Consider the following 27,246-nt stretch of genomic DNA (forward strand, 5'->3'; position numbering starts at 1 on the left):
AACGCTGGTCCTGGGGGGATACATGCTGCATTCTCACACCTCTCTGACCTTGGCACGGCAATGCCCCTCTCGCTCCAGTAGCCCCGGCTTTGACACGCTGTCCCTCACGGGAGTGGAAAGTTGCTTTCTGGCCTCTTATCAGCTGCTTTGTAGTATTTTTAGGCCTGTCATCCCCTCTGTGTTATGACTGAGTAAATCCCAGGTCCCTGAGCAGTGTATAAAACGGAGCTTGGTCTAGAACTCCTCTCACACTTCATCAGTGATGAAGAGAGAGGAATAAGAAAGCCGGCTACTTGGACACGGTAAGACTCCCATAGCAGCAAAAATGCAGAGAAAGTGAGAAGGCTGCATGTTAAACCTGTGCACATCTGAAGCAAGGAGTCTGGGGACATCTTTTGAGATTGAGTTCACATGCAAGCAGCTCTCTGCCTGCCATTTATACAGATATCAGAACTTATGTGTGTGTGTGTGTGTGTGTGTGTTTGTGTCAGCTGGGAGCAAAAAAACATGGCAGACAGCTCCACATTCATGACCAGTCCAGATGACGGAGTCTGGGACCCTAAGGTCACCAAGAGGAGGATCTGCCTGTAATTTTGATGTTGTTTGCATATCTTAAGACATCACAAATTGTGGTCTTTTCTGGGGGCAGGACATAGCAAGGGGCAATTGAACCAGAAGACTGCAATGGTTTGTTTTTATGCTACACTAGAGAGTTAACTGGCTTGCCTGTTTAGTCAATAAATAAGGGGAAATGGGCAAAAAAGAAATTACGTATCTTGTGTCTAGGGGTCTGGTCCACCTCTCGGGCAGTTCATGTGTGAGTGGGTGTGCTGTTTGAAAATTGGAGCATGAGCTGACCAGGAGGCTGGAGAATTTAGAGGATTGTTTTGGTCTGTGAGCAAAGTCAATATAAGTGAAGGACGCCACCCGATTCTGGTTTGTCTGAGCCAAAGTTCAGGAAAATCACACTGGTGAGGTTGTATGGACTCAGAGTCCCCTCGCTTCTTGTATTGCGCGTGAATGTCGATGCTTGGAGCTATGAAAACACAAAGGTGAAGGCACTGCACTACAGTTGGACGTATCAGACAGTGGAGAGGAGTGCTGGTCTGAAGACTGTCGTCTACATGTGTTAGCACCGGGTCCATGCTTGTAAGGAAAAGAAGAGTTTAGAAAACTGAAATGCAACTTTACTTTGGAAGTCTCTCTTTGGAAAAAATAAATATAATTAGCGTATACACATTTAGCAAAAATCCTGCCTCCACACCCCATTCAGGTTAGAATACACAAAGAGACTCCATCCCACACATAATTAAAGACTCTGCAAAAATGTCAAGAAACAGAGTTCAGCGTGGCACAGTCGCACCTGCTTAGGTGATTGTAATGGATGGGCAGCATAGTGGCACAGTGCTTAACTCTGCATGGGAAATTCTCTCTTTGTTTGTTTACTGCGGGTGTTCTGATTTCCTGTAGCATTACGTGTTTTAAGATTAAATGGTATTAACAGACATTCACGGTGCGAGTGTGGGAGTGCAAATGTGTTCCTAGCAATGGACGAGCATCCCGTGCACTGCTGGCATGAGCACTGGATTGTCTCCGACATCCCAGTTTGGAAAAACAAGGTTCAGAAATTGGGGTGGAAACAACGAAAATCAGCCTCAGTGTAAATGATGTACTATGTCATTAGCTAGATAGCAATAAGAGGTAAAATGATATTTAAAAGTGTAACACAAAAGTATATGACTGTCTGTCTGTCTTAATAGTGCCATTCACATCTATCTATCTATCATATAGTGCCTTTCACATTTATCTATCTATCATATAGTGTCTTTCACATCTATCTATCTATCATATAGTGCCTTTCACATTTATCTATCTATCATATAGTGTCATTCACATCTATCTGTCTATCTATCTATCTGTCATATAGTGCCATTCACATCTATCTATCATATAGTGCCTCTCATATCTATTTATCTATCTATCAATCAATCGTATAGTGCCTTTCACATCTATCTGTTTATCTATCTATCGTATAATGCCTTTCACATTTATCTATCTATCATATAGTGCCTTTCACATCTATCTATCTATCAATCAATCATATAGTGCCTTTCACATCTATCTATCTATCTATCATATAGTGCCTTTCACATCTATCTGTTTATCTATCTATCGTATAGTGCCTTTCACATTTATCTATCTATCATATAATGCCTTTCACATTTATCTATCAATCAATCATATAGTGTATTTCACATCTATTGTATAGTGCCTTTCACATTTATCTATCTATTATATAGTGCCTTTCACATCTATCTATCTATCAATCAATCATATAGTGCCTTTCACATCTATCTATCAATCAATCATATAGTGCCTTTCACATCTATCTATCTATCTATCATATAGTGCCTTTCACATCTATCTATCTATCTATCTATCATATAGTGCCTTTCACATCTATCTGTTTATCTATCTATCGTATAATGCCTTTCACATTTATCTATCTATCATATAGTGCCTTTCACATCTATCTATCAATCAATCATATAGTGCCTTTCACATCTATCTGTCTATCTATCTATCTATCATATAGTGCCTTTCACATTTATCTATCTATCATATAGTGCCTTTCACATTTATCTATCAATCAATGATATAGTGTATTTCACATCTATTGTATAGTGCCTTTCACATTTATCTATCTATCATATAGTGCCTTTCACATTTATCTATCTATCATATAGTGCCTTTCACATTTATCTATCAATCAATCATATAGTGTATTTCACATCTATTGTATAGTGCCTTTCACATCTATCTATCTATCATATAGTGCCTTTCACATTTATCTATCATGTCAGATTTAAGTCAATCAATTTTTTTCCCAAAGTCTCTTAAATATCGGGTCACAGAGTTCTGGTGCCCGTCATGGCAGCACAACAAACAGCAGCTCCAATCAAGGTGCCGATTCATTACTGAGCATGTGTGCTTATTTTTTTCCATCTTTTCATGGCAATTTGAGTATTGTTAGAGTCCATATTTATTTTTACGACTGCTTTGCTTTAACTTAAGATAAGTTTCCTGGACTGCCGCCCCCATTTTTACAGTATAATCAATGTAGACAAACCTGGAGGGTTGCCAGCCCTGGCCAGAGGGCGTCAGATGTTAGCCGTGTCGAGATTACAGTCCAGTTAGTAGTCTGCCGTACTCGTCTGTGTCTGTACTTCTGCCATGTCAGCTGGGACGTGTGAAAGTGCAACTCCGAGTGTTACCAGAAGGCCAGCCTTTCCAGATTCTAGTCTGGGCAGTGCCAGGTTTTCACATGGGGGTTTCTATGCTTGTTTATATCAGGAAACAGCAGCTACAGGAGTCGCTTCCATTGACTCAGGCTAAGTAGTGGAGACCACCTCTCCAAACCCATTTGTCCTAATTTACAGTGAGTAGCTCTAAAAAAGAAATGTTAAAGTGAATTTCCTTCTCAGGATTCCAGTCTGAGGTGGCACCATGGTTAGTGAGTCTCTCTTATAGCTTCAGATCTCAGCACAGCAGCCGTGTCTCCACTTTTCCTACCTGAGCTCTTGAAATTGGCCTTCTGTGAGTAAGTCCTACAAATGCAGACTTTGGTTCCTACATGGTGCTCGATGCCACCACAATAAATTCAGTTAACCATCACAAACTTTAACTTGAACATGTTCTAGTTCTGGTAACACCTGCCCATAAATGAGAGTTCTGCACATCAGCAGTGAAATTATTAATTTCAATTGGGAAACTTCAGATTATGCAAACGTTGTCACTGTTGACCTTTTCCATGCTTGTAAATGTGAGTCACAACGCGTGACATTTTTCAGTTTTGGTTTTACCTCATCAGATCCAAGTCTGTCCTTTGGTCCATGTAATAATAATAATAATAATAATATATCTTTACATTTACAGTATATAGCGGTCTCTCCACTACTCAACCACGCAGGCCCGTGAAGCCATGATCTCCTTTCTCCTTCTGCTACCAATGCCCTATAAGGTGGTATCTGTCCATCCATTTTCTGAGCCCACTTCTTTACCCAAGTAACTGGGAGCTATAAGCTAGTGTCGCCATATTTAGAACAAATGAATGCACATTGACACAGAAAGAACATGCAGACCCTAAAGAGGCAGTGAACAAAACCCAGCACTCTGGAGCTGCAAGACAGAAACACTAAACACTGCACCACTAAGCCCCCCACAAGTGAGATTAGTACAGTAAACCTCTACTTAATTATTTATAACTAGAAGCAATATTAAAATAGCATACAGCATATACTCGCGTAGAAGTCGGGTCTTCAAACCCGAAAAATCATAAAATCAGACCCCGACTTAAACGCCCGTTCAGAAATGCAACACTTGATTTTTTTTTTACATCTTCTTGCCTCCTCCAAACTTGCACCAGTTTATCAGACACATCAAATTCTGGTGCAGCAGCGCAGTTACCAATTTTTTTGCCACTGCAACGACTTTTCATTTAAAACCAGCTTCATATTTTCTCCTGATTGAACGCTCTATCGTAGATGAGGGATGCTCTTACGATAAAGGTGTATGAGAGTGCGAGATACAAAAAACACAAATCAGTGCAAACGTTGCTTCGGGATTAGTTTGGGTATTACTGTGTGGTCACGTAGGCACAATACATAGGAAAATAAAGGCAGTGTGCTCCGTGGTTACTCTCTCAGGTGGGTGCTAGCATATCGGAAACTCTTGGATCAATAGTGTGAGTTTTCTGCATTCGACTTATAGGACTGACATTATAAAATACCGGAAATGATACTGTAAAATCAAGCCCTGACTTATCTGCAGGAGAACTTAAATGCGAGTATGTACGGTAATCCATCTTCTCACCTGCTCATACACTTCAGAGTCACATAAGAAATTTGACAAATGAGAGGAGACCATTCGGTCCATCAGGCCCGTTTGCCTGTTGCAGCAGCACTGGTTATAACGTATGAATCAACCCCCCCGATAATGGAAATGGAGGCAATTGAACTGAATACTCTATAGAGTAGTAAGAATAAGAGAATTAGATGAATTGTGGGCTTAGGATTTAGTCAGTGGAAATATTATTGCAACATCTACAGCTTAGTGTGTCCTGAAAATCCCTTACTTGAGTTTCGATGACATTCAGAGAATTAGACTCAGGATGTAAGAAGTAATTAGCTCTAAAGTTAAGGGGGCCATGGAGAATCTGTTGGAGAGAAGTTGAGGTTCAGAGAGGCAGCAAAAACTTACAAGTGATGAGGAGCCATCTTGGAACAGTGGCTTTGAGTGCCAATAGACGTCAGTCAGGTGTCATCTGCACATCACACAATGAAATGTATATAGACGCGTCTTCAGACGGATGACAATAATACATACAAAAAGAAAACCAGAAAGAAAGAGCAGAGAGTACAAGTAAGAATAGGGAAGAAGACCTAATCCCCATCTTCAGGCCTGTAGACAGGAGTGAGTACAGTCCTCATCTCGGATATGGAAGTTGTTTTCCGTGTTCCAGTTATGGCCTGGCAGCTTTAAACTGAAATGTTGTTCTGCTAAAGTGGGGTTTCAGGTTTAGAGATTTTGATCACAGAATAAGTAGGTCTCTGTGCGGAGATGTATAAAGTCTTTTTTGCCAGACACTTTCTGAGGCAGGACCCGTTGCCTTACCTGACAAAAATAAGTGACCACTTGTACATATACAGTGTAGAAATTGGTGTGGCAGATACTGGGACGCTTCCAAAGTGGAAGGACTGTGGGAGACAGAATGGACAGGGCACTACCTCCTTGGAGTGCTAGATGGCAGCCCCCAAAGGGTTACAGCGGTACCTCAGATTCCCATAGGGTCTCATGGGAGTTGGAATTTGGCACAGCACTGTTTTGGGTTCCATGGGTGCCACCAGGGGGTGCTGCGGGGACTGCAGGACCCTACATTGTCAGGCTACCTCCTCACCCAGAAGTGCTAATGGGCCACCAGAGGTACTCCCAAGTGCAGGATAAAAGGAGCCCACTGCCACTTCCCCAAGAGCCAGAGTCGGGAGGAGCAGTAGAGGTGGATGGACAGAGACAGACAGAAAAATAGAGAAGAAGAAGAAAAAGGCTTACTCTATTATTGTGCTTTTGTACTGTGTTGTCTGTACGGGCTGGAAACTATCGAGAAGAACTTGTGTCCGTGTCTGGTTTGAGGAGCTGGTGTGTTCCCTATAGGCCACAATATACAGTATATCACAATCTGATTGTATGGGTGGTTACCTACCAGGTAACGCTTGTGGTTGGTCAGCAAGTCAGCTATTATATATATATATATATATATAGGGGCACTATAACAGTATTGTCCTCGGCAAAAATGTTTTTTGACAATTGTCGATTACTTTGAGTATCAGACAACATATTATAACCCTTCTATTAATGAAAAACGTTTTTCCTGATATAGCCATGAAGGCAAAAGAAAATTAAAGATTATCTAATTATACAGTATTTAGTACCAAATACAATCTCTTTCCATCTTAAGAGCAAGAGTTCACATAATAGCACATCAAATCCAAGATTTTTTTTTTCCATCAAAAAGTGTGAATTGTGGATCTTGAATCCTCTGCTACTGATTTATGAACAGAATATCAACATTTTCAGTTGTGCCTTAGACTTAACTGCTAGAAAAAGAAGACATTTTTATGACAGAAAGCCTGTTTCTGGGACACATACATTGAGCGTAGCTAAAAGAGACAGAACAAAGGAAAAAAACAGGCAAACTGAGTTATCAATTTTTTCTAATAAAAATAAACTAAAAGCATAAATAATCAAAATTATTTTTCATTTAGTACAAAACAGTTCAAAAACTGGTCCAAACTCAAAGTTGTATGTGAAAAATCTATCCAAACTAAAGTGGTTTTCTGGACCCATCAGGCCCTGCCAGCCAAGCCAAGCGGCAGACCACCAAGATTATATTGCTAGCCAAGTAGCTCTGCAGACAAAAACACGACGAGTTCTTTGAATTTCCGTCTTAGAATTGGTGAATAAAATAACCTTTCATAAACAGCAGCTACAGGAGGCGCTTCCATTGACACAGGCTAAGTAGTGGGGGCCACCTCTCCAAACCCATTTGTCCTCGATACAATGCCCTTGATGGGTTAACTTGTGCTGCTCTTCTGAAGCATCTGTTTTTCTACTGTTCTTTGGATTTGTGTTTTGGGACATTCTTTTACAACTCCTTTTGTCTTTTGTTCCCTTTGGGAGCTATGATAATTAAGCAGAATTTTTATTAAATAAATCTTAAAATTATGAAGATTCTTTGTTGCCCTTTTTTGATAACTAGATGGGTGTTCTCCCTTGTGATGCTCTGGGTTGGCTCCATGCTCCTTATTCCATTCAAGGAGCCCCTTCAACCCGAAACTGATGATAGTCATAAGCAAGTTGAGGCAGGCAAATGAGGACACACACATCCAGTCAAGGGGTAGGTGTAAAAGTGCTTAGTGCTTTAATTATTCTGAAAAACAGTGTTCCAAATAAATAGTACTGCAAGTCTTGGATAAATAATCCAACCTTTCTTTCTCAGGCTCGGGTCCCTGCTGTCCAATGGGATCTCCGCAGTGCGCTCACTCCGAATCTCATATTTCTCCTTTTGTCTCCCGCTGCCTCTCCCAGGACTTGTGTGGCATCGGGTCACTCCAGATACTCCATAAAAATGCTCAGCCGGAGTGGCCCTCTTCAGCCCCCGAGCATCGGGCCTACACTCCCTGCTTCAGCTTCCCAACCTGACACAAACAGAGGCAGACACAAGTCCAGTAACCCACATAGGTTTTGTACTTGGCTGTGGGAAACTCTTCCCAAATTATTTCCTACACAAGCACAGTAATAAGTACAAATAAAGAGAACTTTGTCACTTTCTTCTTCTTCTCTCTCTCTCTTTGCCTCCACTCTTCCTCCAGCAAGCTTCATCCCTCTTCCTACTGATTCTGGCTCCTGGAATGAAGGCAGCGGGCTTTTTTTATGCTGCACCCAGGAGTACTTCCGGTGGCCCGTTAACGTGGTCTGGAAGCACTTGCGGGTGAGGTGGAAGCCTTTGAAAGTTGGGCTCCCCAATCCCTGCAGCTCCTCCTAAGCCCAACAGGGCTGAGTTACAGAACTCCATGTTCCACGGTGCCCTCTGGGAATCCAAGGCACCACTGCAACCCAGGGGGTCTGCCATCTAATGATCTGGGGGGAAATAGTGCGCTGTGCACGCTCTCTCCCCTGGTCCTTCCACTCCAAAGGCATCCTGACCAGGGAAAGGTGCCAGCCATCCACCACAATCTCTAATACTTTTTGAAATTGGGATTCTGTTGACAACTGTAAGGAGCCAACTAAAGAAGCTGGCATGATGAACAAAGTAAATATCAGCAGCTTGTGCACAGACATTACAGCCACTTCCCACATGATTACATAAACCACAATGACCAGCACACAAATATTTCTTATACATTTTTTTGTGGAACAAATAGGATTATTATCTTAGACCATATTTTACTTTACCATCTGGGATGGTAAACAGTAGCTTACCAAGCTAGCTTTAACAAGACATGTTGCGTATTGCTGTTTTTCTTCTCAGTTTCTTACAAACAAAAAGAGGTGTGCACTTATGATTGGAAATGATCGGTTATACCATATCATAATCGGAGAAAAGGGCACTTGGGCAAATGAGGATAATGGGGCAGGAATTTGAGCCACTGTAGGCACCCCTTTGTGAACATCCCTGGCTTGCATGTTCTCTCCACGTGTTTCTATGGGCTTTTCTCCATATACTTTGATTTTCCTTCCACCTTCAAAGACATCTATATTAACTTATCAATCTAAACTGGTCCTTTATGGTGTGGCCGGGTGAAGAAATGACAGGTCGTGGAGAGAATGAAACGTTGGGACACCAACCGCGTCATCCTGTTTAACCAAAAGCAGTCTGTTATAGTGTGAAAATTTGTATATAAGTTGATAAATATTTTGTTTGTCTTTATTTGTAACTTAGACAAAGCAAATTAATATTAGTGTTATATCATTGATACAAACTGCTGTGGTTTGATATTGGGCTAAGCACCCCCTTCTCGCCCCTTTTAGGACTGAGATTTTGTAATTTTATGCCAGAGTCAGGGGAAGGGCCTAAAACCAGTTTGGCAAGTGATTCTCTGCAGGACTCTCTCGAACAGACCCTTCAGGAAAGCCAAACTACCTAACTGGCAAGCATCAGTTCAACAAATGGTTTTGGGGGGTTACAGGTGTGAAAGGTATTGTGTGCCCCCACTGGTCTGAAGTACGGCTGTTTGGGATTGGTTTGAATCAGAGGCCATTCTGTAGCACGACGCCCTATTGGTGTGAGGATTTAGACAAAGAATGTGTACATTTGATTGCTTTACCCCTCACTCTCACCTCTCATGATAAAGGAGCATCTCACACACCAAGAACTAAAAAGAAGACCACACTGAGAAGCTCAACTCAGCAGCCATATTGAGACAGGCATGTGGCCTGTTCTGAAGAAAGCTGACTAAAAACAATGCCTTAACTAGAGACATTCTGAGTCACTAACAAGTCTGTGTGCCACCTGAAATTACACATCAGCATTTATCAGGTTGTATGGTTGCCAACATTCAAATGTACTTTGCTTATTGTTATTATTTTATGAATATTATCAATCTTATATATAATTTGCCAGTCTCCTCACTCACTCACTCACGTCCGTCCAAAGCCGAATGCGCAATTGCCTTCTGCGCAGCTGCCCGAAAAACCTTACGAGACCGACATCGCAGCAGGCGGCGGATTTACGGCCGGGAAAATTCAAAGAGAAAGGCGACTTTGACCAACATCGCGGCAGGCGGCGGATTTACGGCCGGGAAAATTCAAAGAGAAAGGCGACTTCGACCAACATCGCGGCAGGGTCCGTCCGAAGCCGAATGCGCAGTCGCCTTCTGTGCAGCTGCCCGAAAAACCTTACGAGACCGACATCGCGGCAGGCGGCGGATTTACGGCTGCAAAAATTCAAAAAGAAAGGCGACTTCGACCAACATCGCGGCAGGTGGCGGATTTACGGCTGTGAAAATGCAAAGAGAAAGGCGACTTCGACCAACATCGCGACAGGCGGCGGATTTACGGCCACAAAAATTCAAAGAGAAAGGCGACTTCAATTAAAGCTCTAGAGGCCTGAAAGGCGATTTCGACTACAGCTCCAGGCCTAATTACGCATTCATTCAATCCACCTATATCAGGTTTGTGGTGTTTATACTTATTACTTACTATTCCACTCGTGCTCATTTCATCTTACGTTGTCGAAACGGGCTCTTTGTCTAGTCATACATATTTTAAGCTGTAACTGTGGGGAGAACTTATAAAGTACAATACCTTACAAACAGTGGTAAGTTTATGGGATTTGAGGCATTCTGACAAAGGCTACACATTATTAATACAAGAGGGAAAGTACATTAATATAGAACTCTACCAAGACGAAACACAGTCCAATAAAAAACCCACCTCCAAGTGTCAGTAGAACAGCTTCCTGGTCAAAACAACAAAAGTATTCATAGCCTCTTTACCAAATTGAGGGTTATTTATTCGAGCTTCGTCCGACGGGTCACTCTGATTGCAAAGGTCACCTCCTCCAGCTGGGCTTCTTATATCACACAAACCAGAAGAGGGGGGGTGGCTACATACCCTCACTGGGTGGATTCTCTGAGCTGTGGGGAGAGAGAGAGAGGAGAGAAAGTTACTGACAACACCCCCTCTCGCGCCAGTGGGTTAACACATACCTTGATTGAGACCATGATGAGATCCTCCGACACTTATGCATGACAATGGGTTACTGTAAGTGTGTGTCTGTGAATATACCTTGAAATAGAATAACACGCCACCAGGGCTTGCAACTAATGTTCCCAGAATCAGCTCTGGTTTCAATTGGTTTGATAATGGATGAACAATCCCGGTCAGGATCTTTGCATGCATTTCTATTTTCTAACCTCACTTTTCCAGTCTAGGGGTTTGAGGTATATTTGAGTTGTAAATGAATGTAGGCATAAATGATTTGCAACGCAGTCCTTACATTTTGAATCACTTCTTTTCCTACAGACCTTGGTGCTAAAATGGGGAGCTGTGGCAGTAGCTATGTGAGGCGGACTGTACCAATTTCCCCTACGGTGTCTCCTCCACATTTCCTGGGCCACGCCAATGCCAACAATAACAACAATACCGACTTCCCAGAGGATACATACTCCAGGGGACAGCCTCAAAGAGATCAGAATACACCAGAAAAGTGCAATAAAGCCAGGGATCTCAGTCTCTCTGATGTCACCAATGGAAACCATGTCAGGCAGGTATCCAAAAGAGACTCACCCTCCCAAGTCTTAGGGGAAGTAGTCGTTTGTAAGGAATGGGACCTGCAAGGTTCTTTGGCCAGAAGTAATGACAATGGACGCTGTTCATGGATCAGTTCCGCTTCCAAAGCATCCCTATCTGATTTCCGTTCAAAAAAAAATATGTTTGAATTCTGGGAAGTAGCTGAGCAAAACAAGAAGAACAGCAATGTGGAGAAACCTTCTACTAAACGGCAACTTTCAAATGAGAGCACCCAGAACTTCCGAGTGGTTAAGAAGCCCACAGTGAGAAAAGACATTTCATACACTGTGGAGGCCTCCACACTGAGCATCTTACCTGGAGAAAGAAAGACTAGCATGGTAGGGCGGAAGTCAAGAAAGGATCTCTTCCATGATCCCAAGGTGTTCAGAAGAGTGGACAACCATGTTTTGGCTGCCAGCAAGCAGGTAAGTCAACAGAAAAAGTTCCTCTTCCTTTCATTGGTTAACAGTTGTTTTCCTGTGTTGTTTGGGACTCTAAAATCAGTTTGAAAGATTTCTAGACTAGAAGATTGGGCATCTTAAATGAGTTATGTTTCAAAGAAATTGTGAAATGAGCTCATTTGGGCAAAAACTTGCACCCTAAGCTACTAATGGAGATCAAATGTTATGGTTGATCATTGTACAGCTAGCCTTTTCCACGCCAGCCCAGATAGCAAACTCTTGTCCTCCACAAGGAGAATAACAAATGACAGTTGCAGGACCTGTTCTTTGGCTCAAGTTGTCGTCATCCTTCAATTGGCTCACTTGATTTGAATCCTTTAACATGAGCACACTGTTCTACATATCTGATTAATAAATACTATCTGGCCTACACTCATCCTCACTGGTTTTCTTTGCTTAACTCCATAATGAAGCTGAAGACAGAGAAAGTGCACTCTGTTCAGAAGATCACGCAGTGTATCACTCAGGGGGCCCAGAGCAACTTGGAGAGGGTCCGAGCAATATGGATCTGGCTGTGCCATAACATTGGTGAGTAGACTTGAAGCAAATTTATTTGACATTTGCATAGCAGAGATGGAAATGGCTTACAATATGAGCGATTAGTGAACTGGACACATCCGTGAAGTTTCTAACATTTTTAAGACACGTCTTTTATTAACTGAATTTCCTGTTGCACCATTTTTGCTGTCTTCACATTGAATATAATCATTAAACGTTTTTATTGATATGCCACTCCTCACACAAAGGATGCACTTCAGATTGCTTTACAAAAAAGAAACAAGTACAAATATTATTAATTATTTATTACAACATTTATAAAATAAAAATATAGCAACATTTAACAACATTAAACTAAAAACACTTTATTAGGTACACCTTGCTAGGACCGGGTTGGACCCTCTTTTGCCTTCAGAACTGCTGTTAGTCTTCATGGCATAAATTCAACAAGGTGCTGGTAAAAGCCCTCAGGGATTTTGGTCCATATTGACATGATAGCATAACGTAGTTGGTGCAGATTTATTGGCTGTACATCCATGATGCGAATCTTCTGTTCCACCACATTCCAAAGGTGCTCTGTTGATTTGAGATCTGATGACTGTGAACTCATTGTCATGTTCAAGAAAGCAGTGTGAGATGATTTGAGCTTTGTGACAAGACGAGTTATCATGCTGGAAGTAGCCATCAGAAGTTGGGCAATCTGCGGTTATAAAGGGATGGACGTGGTCAGCAACAATATTCAGGTAGGCTGTGGCATATAAATGATGCTCAATATGTACTAAGGGGCCCAAAGTGGCCAAGAAAATATCCCCCACACAATTACACCAGCACCACCAGCCTGAAACGTTGATACAAGGCAGGATGGATCCATAGTTTCATGTTGTTGATGCTAAATTCTGACCCTGCCGTCCAAATGTCGCAGCGGAAATCGAGACTCATCAGACCAGGCAACGTTTTTCCAATCTTCTTTGATCCAATTATGGTGAGCCCATGTGAATTGTGGCCTCAATTACTTGTTCCTAGCAGGCAGGACTGGAACCCGGTGTGGTCTCCTGCTGCTGTAGCCCATCTGCTTCAAGGTTCGACATGTGTGTACAGAGATGCTCTTCTGCATACCTCAGTTGTAACGATTGGTTATTTGAGTTACTGTTGCCTTCCTATCACCTCAAACCGATCTGGCCATTCTCCTCTGATCTCTAGCATGAGCAAGGCATTTTCGCTAAGAGATCTGCCACTCACTGGATATTTTCCCTCTTTCGGACCATTTTCTGTAAACCCTAGAGATGGTAGTGCCTGAAAATCCCAGTAGATCAGCAATTTCTGAAATTCTCAGTCCAGCCTGTCTGAAACTAACAACCATGTCACGTTCAAAGTCACTTCAATCCCCTTTCTGCCCGTGTCTGCATGGGTTTCCTCCCACAGTCCAAAGACATGCACGTTAGGTGCATTGGTGATCCTAAATTGTCCCTAGTGTATGCTGGGGGTGTGTGTGTATATCCTGCGGTGGGCTGGCGCCCTGCCCAGGGTTTGTTCCTGCCATGCACCCTGTGTTGGCTGGGATTGGCTCCAGCAGACCCCCGTGACCCTGTAGTTAGGATATAGTGGGTTGGATGACGGATGCATAATTGGTATTTTTATGACCAGTTAAAAAAACTTTATTTTGGTTTGTCCATTAACATGCTTGGGCCAGCAATGGACACACAGAAGCGGATGGCAAGGTATCTGCCATCTTTCAGATATTCATGCTCAATCTGGTCAATACCATCCATCGACACGAGGCTGAAGATTCTAATCTGTTCAACAGCATTGTTATTCCGACAACCATCTGTGCCCGCAAGACTTAGAAGAGTACAATGGGGATCACCCACAGGCTCAATGTACTCCAGCAGCAATGCTCGAGAAGATTCCTAGGTGTCACCTACTAGGACTGCCTCACCAACTACTGCAGTTAAGAAGAGACCATCACGCAGCACAGAATGACATTTGTGGTGCATGTCCTTACGGATGCCATACAGCTGTCATGCAAAGGCTGCTATCCGAGAGGTCGCCCCAGAGGGAAGAAGGAAAGTTGGCAGGCCCTCCCAGGAACTTGGTGAACAACATTCCAAGACAATCTGAAGACCATCAACATCACAAGGGAAAACGTGGAAACCATAGCTGTAGACTGAAATCAATGCGTCCATCTGCGTTTGAGGAACTACACTAAGCTATTTAACACTCATTCAATTCTCAATCTGATCTTCTAGGAAAAGGCAGCCATTTGGCTCCTCCATTGTCAATTCAGGCATAGCACTCATGGACCTGAACTGGATTACGTTGGCTTGGGTATACATGTGTGTGAATAAATGTGTTTACGTGGTGCTCTTTATCAAGTCCTAGTTTGTGTGCTCTGTCCATCTAATTTCACATCCACTTAATCCACATCAGGATTACTAGCAATTTTTGTATGCTTTAAATTGTAATTTAATTTCAGAACACGCTGACCCTGTGATATCAGATTATCTGGTTTACTCTACTCTGTATTACAAATGTTCATCGTCTGGTAATATCAGGGCTTGAAGTGGTCTGGTACTCACCAGTATGCAGTACTGGCACCTCTTGCAGTTTCTAGAGTACCAGCAACGTTACCAGTGCATACCAGCTTCTAAAATTTCACGGGGAAATCGCTCTCCCTCACGCTCTTCGATTGAGTGCTAGTTACCATCACCATAAACAGAGTACCGGCAGTAATTTTGGTTACCATCAATTGATATCTCATGTACAGTTACCTAAAACACCATATAATGGAAAAAATACTGAAAGAAAATAAGACAACAAATACTAATTGATTTGATTTTCTTCTCAGAATATGACATCAGTGGCTACCTTGGCCTTTCAGAGAAGCTGTGCTTGCCTGAGCAGGTGATTGAGGCAGGCAAAGGCGTGTGTTGTGGATATTCCCGTTTGTGTCTGGAGATGTGCAGGTAAATTTGTTTTCCCCATTTTCTAAGGTAGGAAAGATTTCCAGCAGCCATGCCCTGGGCTTCTAGCATAATCAGATGGATTATACAATTTTTTTTCTTAGAACGTTCGAACACTCTAGATGAGAACAGGCCATTTGACCCAACAAAACTCGCCAATCCTATCCACTTAATTCTTCTAAAATTACATCAAGTCACGTTTTGAAAGTCCCTCAAGTCTTACTGTCTACCACAGTACTTGGTGACTTATTCCAAGTGTCGGTGGTTCTCCGTGTAAAGAAAAGCTTCCTAATGCTTGTGCAAGAAGGTCCTTCCCTATGCTTTCCAAGATCTTTAACTGTAAAGCTATATGCCATTTTAAGGCTATTTCAGTGCTTTGTGGTTTCAAAGGGCTAAGTGGTCATGTTAATCTTCTCGCTTTGAAGTCAGTGGGCTGCCTTCTTGAGAGGCTTCACTAAAGCCAGAAAACAAACAGGATGATAACATTATTAAATGGACAATTAAAAAGGCAATCTGTGGACACTTTGCCTGGCTACTGGACTTATTTAGACTGTTTTATTTACTAAAACTGTGAGGGTGCTGAATGATGCCTTTCTGCATTTAGAAGCAGCTGCTTGTGTCCGCTCACTTTGTTAGCCTCACCTGCTACTTGCTAAGCCATGGCAGCTGCAGGGTGTCAGTCTAAACGCTGCATTTGATGAAGTTATCCATTAGCTTATTATGTAAAAGTTAAATTAGATGATTGCACTTAAAGACATGTTCCGTTGAGCTTAATATTGCGTCTGTTCTGGTTTATTTTTAATTGAACGGAACTCTTGCTAATTTTAGATTACAAATACAGAGTGTAAAGTGCTTTGTCCTTTAAAAACAGCGTAAATGGGCTACTTACATTCTGAGCTTTGATACTCAAAGGCAACACTGAAATGTGTATTCTGGAACAACAAAATGCAATACTCAACTCTACTTCAATGTTAAAAGTGGAACTTCATCAGAGCTCTCTCAGCTCACAACCTGCCTTAGTGAAATTAAAACCTGGATGGAGCAGAACTCTTTAAAATTAAATTGCAATAAAACTGAACTCCTGCAAATTGGGACTAAAATGCAACTTAATAAAATGAGCTCCTTCCCAGTCCATCTTGGCAGTGATCTCATCAGACCTGCCTCTACTGTAAAAAATCTTGGTGTCATTTTTGATTCCTCCCTCACTTATTCCGCCCACATAAATCACATTAAGAAACTTTCTTACTTTCACCTCCGTAACATATCCCGTGTTCGCTCCTTCCTCTCCTTCTCTAATGCTGAGAAACTTGTCCATGCTTTTATCACATCCCGCATCGATTATTGTAATTCCCTACTGGCAGGTGCCCCTTCTAATCTTATATCACAGCTCCAGCTTATTCAAAACTCAGCTGCAAGAGTCCTTACACGAACCAGCAGCAGCGAGCACATCACACCCATCCTGCTCCGTCTTCACTGGCTCCCTGTGTCCTACAGAATCGAATATAAAATCCTACTAATAACGTACAAAGCTTTAAATAACCTCGCACCAAACTACATCAGTGACCTTCTCCATCACTATGTGCCTGCCCGCCCACTAAGGTCCTCTGATTCTGGTAATCTTGTTGTGCCCGTCACTAATCTACACTCCATGGGTGACAGGGCCTTCAGCTGTATAGCGCCCAGACTCTGGAATGACCTATCGAAATTAATCAGGTCAGCTGACTCCATGAATTCTTTTAAAAAACAACTCAAAACTCATCTGTTCAGTTTGTCGTTTAGCTCTACTTGACTTTATTACCCTTCTCTCAGTTTACGTCTCTGTCAAGATGCTAATGTAACCTGTATGTGTGTGCGAGACCATCAATTATGTTGTCTGTTTCTTTTTTTTTCAGAATTTACTGTCGTAATCTTCTTTATTTATTTATCTGGTTTGTACAATGCTATATACTGTATATGCTGCCGTTCTTTATTATATTCTGTAAGTGCCTTGAGCATGGGAAAGGCGCTATATAAATAAAATGTATTATTATTATTATTTGAAAAGACAGAAAGGGGCCATATAATAACATAAAATCCCGTCTCTTTAAGCTGATGGGTGCCAACTAAGGAACTCACAAGGGACAAAGCTTAAAGAGAACAGCATCTTGGGAATGCTATGGAGCTTGTAGTAGTTTTTATTCTATTATAGGTACAGCAGGCATGAATTCGGACAGACATTCCATTAGCTGTGAGTACAAGGCCTTTTAGGTCGACCACCTCTGCAGGGTGTCCATAAAGTCCGTATTTGCAGTAACTTTGTAAGCATATGGGAGAGAAAGAATCTGCAAAAAGGATTAGAAAGCTTTTTTTTTTGTCATTAGAAGTTTTATTTTTGCCATATTTGGGGAACTGAAAATCCACAGGAGTCTGTTGAACATGAAAGAGATTCTCCCAAAGTTAATGTGCGGTGTGCTATGGGAAAAAAATCGAGCCATAGGGCCATTCCTTTTTGAAGGGCTTGTTGTTAATGGTGATAGCGATTTAGAAACGCTGCAAAATTACTTGAGCAATTAGGACTGATAGAGAGCAGAGTGTTTCAACAAGATGGTGCTCCTTGTCACTTTGCTTTGCATGTTAGACAGTCTCTACATGAGAAATTCCCTAACAGATGGATTGGAAGAGGTGGACCATTTTCTTGGCCTCCATATTTGCCAGATTTGACACCACTGGATGTCTTTTTATGGGGACATGTGAAAACTAATGTTTATGCAACCAAATCTCAATCTTTAGAAGACTTGCAAGCTAGGATAACTGATGCGATTGCGTATTACTGAAAATCAGCTTGAAAATGTTTTCCGAGAACTACAGAATTGTATTTCCCTTTGTATTAGTAATGATGGTGGACATGTTGAAAATGAACAAGAACAATAAAAAATGTAAGTGTTTCTTCTTTCTAATCCTTTTTACAGATTCTTTCTATCACATATACTTACAAAGTTACAACTATTTTAAATTGCACACGGACTTTATGGACACCCTGTATAGTGGGCCCAGTTCACTTCAGTTTGAACTCAAAAAAGGGCCATCATATGGAAACACCCCGCAATAAGGAGCACACTGCACGTTTGTCCAAGTGTAGCAGTCGTGTTTGGAGTTCTGATTCAACAGGCACATCCATTTACATGCTACAAAGTGATGTCAACATGTGTATGGCAAGCTTTTTTAAAATCATGACATTCAGCCCCGTCCTGGACAGACGATTGTCCACATGATTTGACTCCACGCTAATCCACTTCTGCCTTTGCACCTCATTATGTCTGCTCTGCATGTTGATTAGCTCAGGCAAGTAAGAATTTTCCGCACTCTAGAAATGTGACAATAATGGCCCTATAAACGTATAACCCCAAATTTGCATCCATGTAGAATTAACAAATGTTTTTCATTCTTAAGGGTGCTGGGAATCCAATGTGTTGAAATTTCTGGGCATGGAAAAGGAATTGGATATCGCCTTGGACAAAATTATCAGAACACAAAGTCCAACCACATGTGGAATGCTGTCCAGCTAGGAGGGCAGTGGTTCTTGTTGGATGCTTGCTGGGGAGCAGGAACCGTAGACATCGGTACCAGAACCTTTACCAAGAGGTGAGGTTGACAAGATGTGTCAGCAGTTTGTGTTTGTTCTCCTGGCTCTGCAGTAGCAATTACAGTATGTTGTACATACAATAAACATTGGATGATGAAGTATTAAAAAATAAATAGACAAAGGGGCAGTAATCTGAAAAAGTGGTGGACCTACATTTCTGAGGTCCTTAAATTTGAACTGTTATGGGGGGCCCTTTGCAACCAGCAATGAGGTCTGTGTAACCACTGTTAACTTCTTCAATGGGTTTGTTCTACGACAGATCACCACCAATGTAACCATTTTTTATTTTAACTATTTTTTGTATTCACTTATGCTACATTATTATTATCTTTTAAAAACCCTTCTTATACACTAGACACCCAAAATGTTTCAGCAATGTAGACTAAAGTCACGTCTGGGGCCCCTCCAGGATTACGAGACATGAAGCTTCAGCTTCATTTGTTTCCTAATAGATCCACCTCAGCTCCCTACATGACTATTTACACCAGCCTCTCACCTTTTCTAGACAACAGGCCCTGTGGACGTACTAAAGAAACGGATTTGGGCCACATATGGTATACCTATCATCACATTCTTTCAGTCGCTACCCAAAATCAGAGAGGAGGGTGGTGAGAAAACTCTGAAGATAATACAAGGGCATTGGCCAAGTATTTAGCTTACACTCCACCATCTCTGGTAATACCACTATTTCTCTTTGTCAATGTCCCACCCAAATTACTTTCTGTTGTGAAAATGGCACCAAGGTACTTCAACTAGCTTCAGCTAGCTGCTACCAACTCACCTGTAAGATGTAACACAATCCAAAAGGGATTGTGACCTCACAGAGGTTTTGATTCTTATCCTGAACATGTTACACTTTACCTAATGAGTGATGCAGATCATACGGATATGTGGGCCAAAACCATGGGCACAGCTCTCTGAAAATGCATGGACTATGTGGCACCAAATAGCACAACACACCTTAGAAAGGTGGTGCCTTGTGCTTCTGGATATGATAATAAGATTTAGGCCTGAAGATGGTGTTTGCTGGTGACCATCTCTTCTCTATTTGACCCAAATATCTCAGTCATGCTAAGCTCAAAAAACACTCGTGTGAAGCTACTGTATATTAATGGAGCTTACCACCAAGAGCAGGGTTTAATACACTACTAGCGTTAGGTCATGAGTTACTGCTGTATTTACTGGTAATGGGTTATGGCAGCTTTATTAAACAATCGACATTGCTCCACTGGTCACCCTTCGACTAACGATTCTCCAAGGGGAATGTTTGATGATCGTCCATGATTCTCCAAGGGGGGCCCCTCAAGCCTTCCCACTGATGATCATTCAATAAGGAACGTGTCGTGATGACACTAAAGACAGGAAGACTGGGTCATGACCAAAAGAAGTTTAAGAAAACCTGACCTAGAGAGTGAAGGATGGAGTCTTGTCTATTAGGTAACAAGGAAGATGGGAAGCAAAAAGTATATGCTGTATTTAATAATATTATGTGCTGCATCAGTACAGTATAATCCAATTTCTGTCCATCCAGCAGTTGCACTCTGTTGGGCATATTCAACTTTTGCACCATCAATTGAAATGTATTTTGCAATATTTGAAGTGATAAAGTGCATTGCACTTTTTAGTCCGACAGACGGTGGTTTGGATTAGCTCCTCTGCTGAGAATCCTTTAACAAGTGTCATATATTTGAGGCATCACACAAACTAAAGCTATCACTTAATAAAGGACATTTTAATAGAAAAATGTAATTTATATAAGAGAAGTCAAATCCTGTCAGCTACATTTAAAAGAACCTTGCTTTCGGGTGAAGCTCGACTCTCAGGAAAACCAGTTTTGTTGAAATTCTAGGAAAAGAGCTTTCAAATAAGCACACATACACATATGCAAAAAAGAAGTGCATACAGACAAACAATCCCGGCCTGGATTAACAGATTGTTGGCACACAGTGCAAGGTTGGGGTGTCAGGGTCTCAAAAATCTCACAGTATAAACACTACTGTAACACAGGAAATACAAAAGAATTAACGTTTATGGTTCTAACCCAGCAAGAAGTTACCTTAATTATGGCATCCAAACATACAGTACACTAAAAGAACAAATTCTCAACTCATGAGAGCAGAGACATCGATAGTTACCAGAGAGGTGGCGCAGTTGACAGATGAGACACATGCATTTGATTTCAGCCAGTATTACCAAAAAAAAAAAAAAAACGTTTTGTTTTCCATTTGAGCGGTGATGATGATCAACTTCTGCTCACTCGAACCTACACTTAAAGAAGCAGGTAGACACTTTGGAGAAGTTTATCTTACCCAGGCGTTTCTCAACCTTTAAGTATCTGCGACCCGAGTTTTCAGAACAGTTTTAATCGCACCCCCTAACGTTTTTTTGAAAGGAGCCCACTAATACCAATTTGTTCTTTTTTAATTAATGATATACAGTGATCCCTCGCTATATCGCGCTTCGCCTTTCGCGGCTTCACTCTATCGCGGATTTTATATGTAAGCATATTTAAATATATATCGTGGATTTTTTTTTGCTGGTTCGCGGATTTCTGAGGACAATGGGTCTTTTAATTTCTGGTACATGCTTCCTCAGTTGGTTTGCCCAGTTGATTTCATACAAGGGACGCTATTGGCAGATGGCTGAGAAGCTACCCGACTTACTTTTCTGTCTCTCTTGCGCTGACTTTCTCTGATCCTGACGTAGGAGGATTGAGCAGGGGGGCTGTTCGCACACCTAGACGATACGGACGCTCGTCTAAAAATGCTGAAAAATTATCTTCACGTTGCTATCTTCTGTGCAGCTGCTTCCTGAAGCGACATGCTGCACGGTGCTTCGCATACTTAAAAGCTCAAAGGGCACGTATTGATTTTTCACTGTTTTGTTTTTCTCTAGCTCGCTCTCGCTCTCTCTCTCTCTCTGCTCCTGACGGAGGGGGTGTGAGCTGCCGCCTTCAACAGCTTTGTACCGGCGGTGCTTCGCATACTTAAAAGCCAAACAGCCCTATTGATTTGTTTGCTTTCCTCTGTCTTTCTGACATTCTCTGCTCCTGACTCGCACTCCTTTGAAGAGGAAGATATGTTTGCATTCTTTTAATTGTAAGACGGAACTGTCATCTCTGTCTTGTCATGGAGCACAGTTTAAACTTTTGAAAAAGAGACAAATGTTTGTTTGCAGTGTTTGAATAACGTTCCTGTCTCTCTACAACCTCCTGTGTTTCTGCGCAAATCTGTGACCCAAGCATGACAATATAAAAATAACCATATAAACATATGGTTTCTACTTCGCGGATTTTCTTATTTCGCGGGTGGCTCTGGAACGCAACCCCCGCGATGGAGGAGGGATTACTGTATCATAGATGCATATTTTATTATACCTACCTAACTTTTAATCGACATTCATCTAACTCTATATTTATTTTTCTAGTATCAGAATGTAGTTTAAGTTAATTTGTTTTGGTTTCAATAGATGTATTTTTCATATTTTTGATTCTTTTTTTCACATCTTCGCGCCCCTCTTTTTGTTACTTCACACCCCCTAGGGGGGCCCGCCCCACAGATTGAGAACCACTGGCCTGGCCCAAAAACCAGGAAATACTTTTAACTTTGAGAAGGGTGTGCACTGACTGATCAAGTATGCTGTTAATGCAGGTAAACTGCCATCTTTTTAAGTAAATGTTGAAGTAACTACTGACTGTTTAATCGGGTCATACATATTCATCTCTCTTAGTTTATACAAAGAGAATGAGACATTTTTAATCTTTCTCAGATGGTAACTCTACTACCATCTAACCTCTCAATTTCAGTAACTTTTTCCTTCTTTTCAAGGTACGATGAGTTTTACTTTCTGCCCGACCCAGAAACCTTCATCGACTCCCACTGCCCTGATGACTGTCAGTGGCAGCTGACAGACTCTCCCATCTCACTTGAAGATTTTGAGCTAAGTGTCTTCAAGACGTCCGAGTTTTATAGACTTGGCATCTCATTAATTTCTCCCAAGTCTCTGCATCTCCTCACAGGTAAAACACTTGATTATCAGAAAACCATCACCTTGTGTTGTGATTATGGAAGACCCAGGTGTAGCAGTGAAGCACCAGGGTTCAAGCGAACATATACAGAAAGTATGGCCTAATCTGAACTGAACATTTTGTACATGAAGTTGCAGTGAAAGAGCACAAGTGAATAATTACTTGCTTTCTCTAAGCTCTTAGACAAAGAGAACAACAGAGCCCCTGGCGCCTGTTTATATCTAAATAAAGAAAACAAGGATGACAATGGTAGGAGACAGTAAGTCCTAAAACATCTCACACTTACAACAGCTAGAGACAAAAATAGTGGAAACGCTTAATCTGTGTAAATGACTGAAGTGGTTTCAACCAAATAATAACAAGGAAACCAAAATGCACAAAAAGAAAAAAAAATTACATTACAAACAAAAGGCCACTCTGGACCTCCCAATATACAGGTGCTATGCCCTGACTATCTGGTTGGGGTGCTGTTCTACCTGCCCTCCATATATCTTAAGTCTCCTGCTGCTCATCCTTATGTCTTTTCTTTCTCTGGTCTCTGTCTCCCTTCAGTCGAGCTCTACCTCACCACAATCCTCCCAGCTCCAAACTCATTAATTTGCTTTTAAGTGCCAATCTGGAATCATTCCTGGGGTCCAAAGTGGTTTTTGGAAACCTTAAGGGTCATCTTCCTATGACTGTCCCTAGCAGCACCAGGTGCTCATGTAATCCTGAGCTCCAGCTTCCCATTACAGTACTGGGCAACTCTTTTATTACCTGCCCACTGACTCAAATGTAACATGAAGGTCTTGTTGCTGCCATCTACTGTACTGGGGGTCTACTAGCATTTAGCCATCTGTCTTCCTCTACTGTATATCACCACCCCAGGAGTGCATAACTAAAGGACCTTTTCTGTTTTTCCTGCCCTCTAGTGGCATGCTTCTCGTTGAAAGAAAGTAATACAATAGAGAATATTAAAATGTCAATGGAGTTTGTTGTTATTTATTAGTACTAATACTGTCTTTTTCTTCTTCTTTTGGCTGCTCCCATTAGGGGTTGCCACAGCGGATCATCTTCTTCCATATCTTTCTGTCCTCTGCATCCTGTTCTGTTACACCCATCACCTGCATGTCCTTTCTCACCACATCCATACACCTTCTCTTAGGCCTTCCTCTTTTCCTTTTTCCTGGCAGCTCTATCCTTAACATCCTTCTCCCAATATACCCAGCATCTCTCCTCTGCACATGTCCAAACCAACGCAATCTCACCTCTCTGACTTTGTCTCCAAACCATCCATCTTGAGCGGACCCTCTAATGTACTCATTTCTAATCTTGTCCATCCTCGTCACACCCAGTGCAAATCTTAGCATCTTTAACTCTGCTACCTCCAGCTCTGTCTCCTGTTTTTTGGTCAGTGCCACCATCACCAACCCATATAACATAGCTAGTCTCACTACCGTCCTGTAGACCTTCCCTTTCAAACATCTGCTGATACCCATCTGTCACAAATTATTCCTGACACACTTCTCCACCCACAATCCCCATTACTCTGTACTGTTGATCCAAAGTATTTAAACTCATCCACCTTCGCTAACTCTACTCCCTGCTTCCTCACCATTCCACTGACCTCCCTCTCATTTACACACATGTATTCTGTTTTGTTCCTACGGACCTTCATTCCTCTCCTCTCTAGAGCATATCTCCACCTCTCCAGAGTCTCCTTAACCTGCACACTACTCTCGCTACAGATCACAATGTCATCAGCAAACATTATAGTCCATTGGGACTCCTGTCTTCTCTCGTCTGTCAGCCTGTCCATCACAAATGCAAATAAGAAAGGGCTTTGAGCTGATCCCTGATGTAATCCCACTTCCACCTTGAATGCATCTGTCACTCGTCACGCAGACCTACCACTGGCACACTTCCCTCCATACATATCCTGTACAACTCTTACGTACTTCTCTGCCACTCCCGACTTCCTCATACAACACCACAACTCCTCTTGAGGCACCCTGTCATATGCTTTCTCCAGGTCCACAAAGACGCAATGCAACCCCTTCTGGCCTTCTCTAAACTTCTCCATCAACATCCTCAGAGCAAACATCTGTGGTGCTCTTTCTTGGCATGAAACCATACTGCTGCTCACTAATCATCATCTCACTTCTTAACCGAGCTTCCACTACTCTTTCCCATAACTTCATGCTGTGGCTCATCAATTTTATTCCCCTGTAGTTACTGAAGTCCTGCACATCTCCCTTATTCTTAAATATCGGCACCAGTACACTTCTTCTCCACTCCTCTGGCATCCTCTCACTTTCCAAGATTCCATTAAACAATCTGGTTAAAAACTCCACTGCCATCTCTCCTACACACACATAATATCCAAATAAAATATTATATTTCCAGATCAAACCAAAAGAATTTCAAATTCAAATTCAAGAATAAAATCACTGTATCCCATACTATTTAACAGATAAAGCCAGTACTTCAAAGTGCCTATAAGCTTTATACATCTGGAATTTGGATATTTGGCCCATCCTTCTTTGGAATATTGGAATATTGGTCAAGATTCCAAATGTTCAAAAGGCACTACAAGTGAACCACAATCCTCAACAACTATCACATGTAGCATTCTTGATTGGACTGCACTCAGAAGAAGCTGTACATGCCAACATAGTTTACAAGAAGCACAGTCCCAGACGTAGTCCTTAGTTGGTAAAGAACAATTTTAACTGAATTTTCACAAAACCTACTTCTTTTATAACAACTGCTATCCATCACTGATTACGAACAATATTACAGTTTTATTAACCATTTTGGTCCCTTCTCATTCATAAATCCACCCATGTCAGTCATGTAAGCTTGAGTAGTTTCTCTCAAGAAGCAAAATCAGGTCTGGACAGGACTACACTCTGGGGGGTTTTCAACTTCTTGAGTGGTTTCTTGTAGCTGTATCCATACTGGAATTGAAAAAAGCTTAGTTGGAACCGGTCTCTTTTATCCATCCATTCATTCATTCACTTCAGAAACAATTTAATCCAGTTCAGAGTTTGGAGAGACGGATTTTACAAAAAAGCAGGATCTTGTCGTAGAAAAGTTGCTGATCTATCTAAGGACACATTCCATTAGCCAGAGTTAGGAGTTAACCCTAACATAACCATACATGCCTGTGGGATGAGACAGGAAACCAAAGTACCAACAGAAAAAACCCACACTGGCACAGGAAGAATGTAGAAAGGGAAGTGGAGTGGGCATGGGTAATGGTGCTAACTCACAGCTTCAGGAGGGTACACATCCAACTACTGATGCTATCAATGTGGAGATTGTTCATCTTGCCTGTGTCTGTGTACTCCATTTTTTCTACTACATCCCAAAAATGTGTGTTTGGTTTATTGGTGATTCTAAATTGGTCTCCAAGTGTGCATTTGCAGTGACAATGTAGGTTCCTGACTTAAACCAAGTTGTGCAGACATGGAATCTGGCTCTTGTAGGTCTGAATTGGATTAAACACATAAAAAAGAAAAAATCTGTTTTCACTTCAGCAATGCAATAACTGTTGATTAACAGTGGATTGTTCCAGTTTGCACTCGTTCAGATGTTTACTCACTAGATGTGACGATTCGGTTTACAAATCCCCAAATACTGCATTCACCAGGTGAAAGATACGCAGCCCCATGCATAAAAAACGGGAGTGCGCTGCCCTCGACTTTCATGTATACTGAGATAGAGCAACAGGTCATCAGAACCACTTATTTCTCAAATATCATATGTCTTTGTTTCTCATCATAACTAATTAATAAAATTGATACACAATCATTTACTTCTATTTATAATCAAACTTTATATTAAAACGATATTTTCACACTTAGGAAGGTCAAAAACAGTGGTGGAATTTTATCATGATTACATATGCATTACCTAGATTACTTGCAAAGTAAAAAGAGCTATAGTCATCTAAAAACATAGAAAAAGTGTTAGTATTATATAATATTTGTTATAAGTAAAACTGAATTTAGCTACATTTAGTTATAATAATGACGGTGGAAATAAAATAATATAAAATTAAATGTATTACCAGGAACGACAGAGATGTAGCAGCTTATTGTTCCCATTACATCTTCATATTTACATGGCATGTTCAATGTTTACGTATTATTGTTAACCTGATGATGTATAAATTAAAATAAAATTAATAATAGTAATTGAAAGAATATACATTATATTGAATAAAGTTTTTAATATGTCATGTACACACTTATATATCCATGACACAAAAAATTTGGACAATTGTTTAAATAAAATAGTACTTCTGGTTGAGTAATTTTTCTCAAATTTCATATTTGTTTGCTT

General features: G+C 41.3%; 1 protein-coding gene across 1 annotated transcript in view; it reads left to right on the forward strand.

Annotated features, from left to right (window-relative positions):
• Positions 1 to 205: 205 nt before the first annotated feature.
• Positions 206 to 27,246, forward strand: part of ky (kyphoscoliosis peptidase) — a 29,414-nt gene continuing 2,373 nt past the window's right edge. The window contains exons 1-6 of the mRNA XM_028801453.2: positions 206 to 302; positions 11,083 to 11,774; positions 12,224 to 12,338; positions 15,154 to 15,271; positions 18,698 to 18,889; positions 22,718 to 22,908. Of these exons, the coding sequence (XP_028657286.1) occupies positions 11,097 to 11,774; positions 12,224 to 12,338; positions 15,154 to 15,271; positions 18,698 to 18,889; positions 22,718 to 22,908 (1,294 nt within the window). The 5' untranslated portion in view covers positions 206 to 302; positions 11,083 to 11,096. The remainder of the gene's footprint in view (positions 303 to 11,082; positions 11,775 to 12,223; positions 12,339 to 15,153; positions 15,272 to 18,697; positions 18,890 to 22,717; positions 22,909 to 27,246) is intronic.

Source organism: Erpetoichthys calabaricus, chromosome 5 (genome assembly GCF_900747795.2).
Source record: "Erpetoichthys calabaricus chromosome 5, fErpCal1.3, whole genome shotgun sequence".
Classification (NCBI taxonomy): Eukaryota; Metazoa; Chordata; class Cladistia; order Polypteriformes; family Polypteridae; genus Erpetoichthys; species Erpetoichthys calabaricus.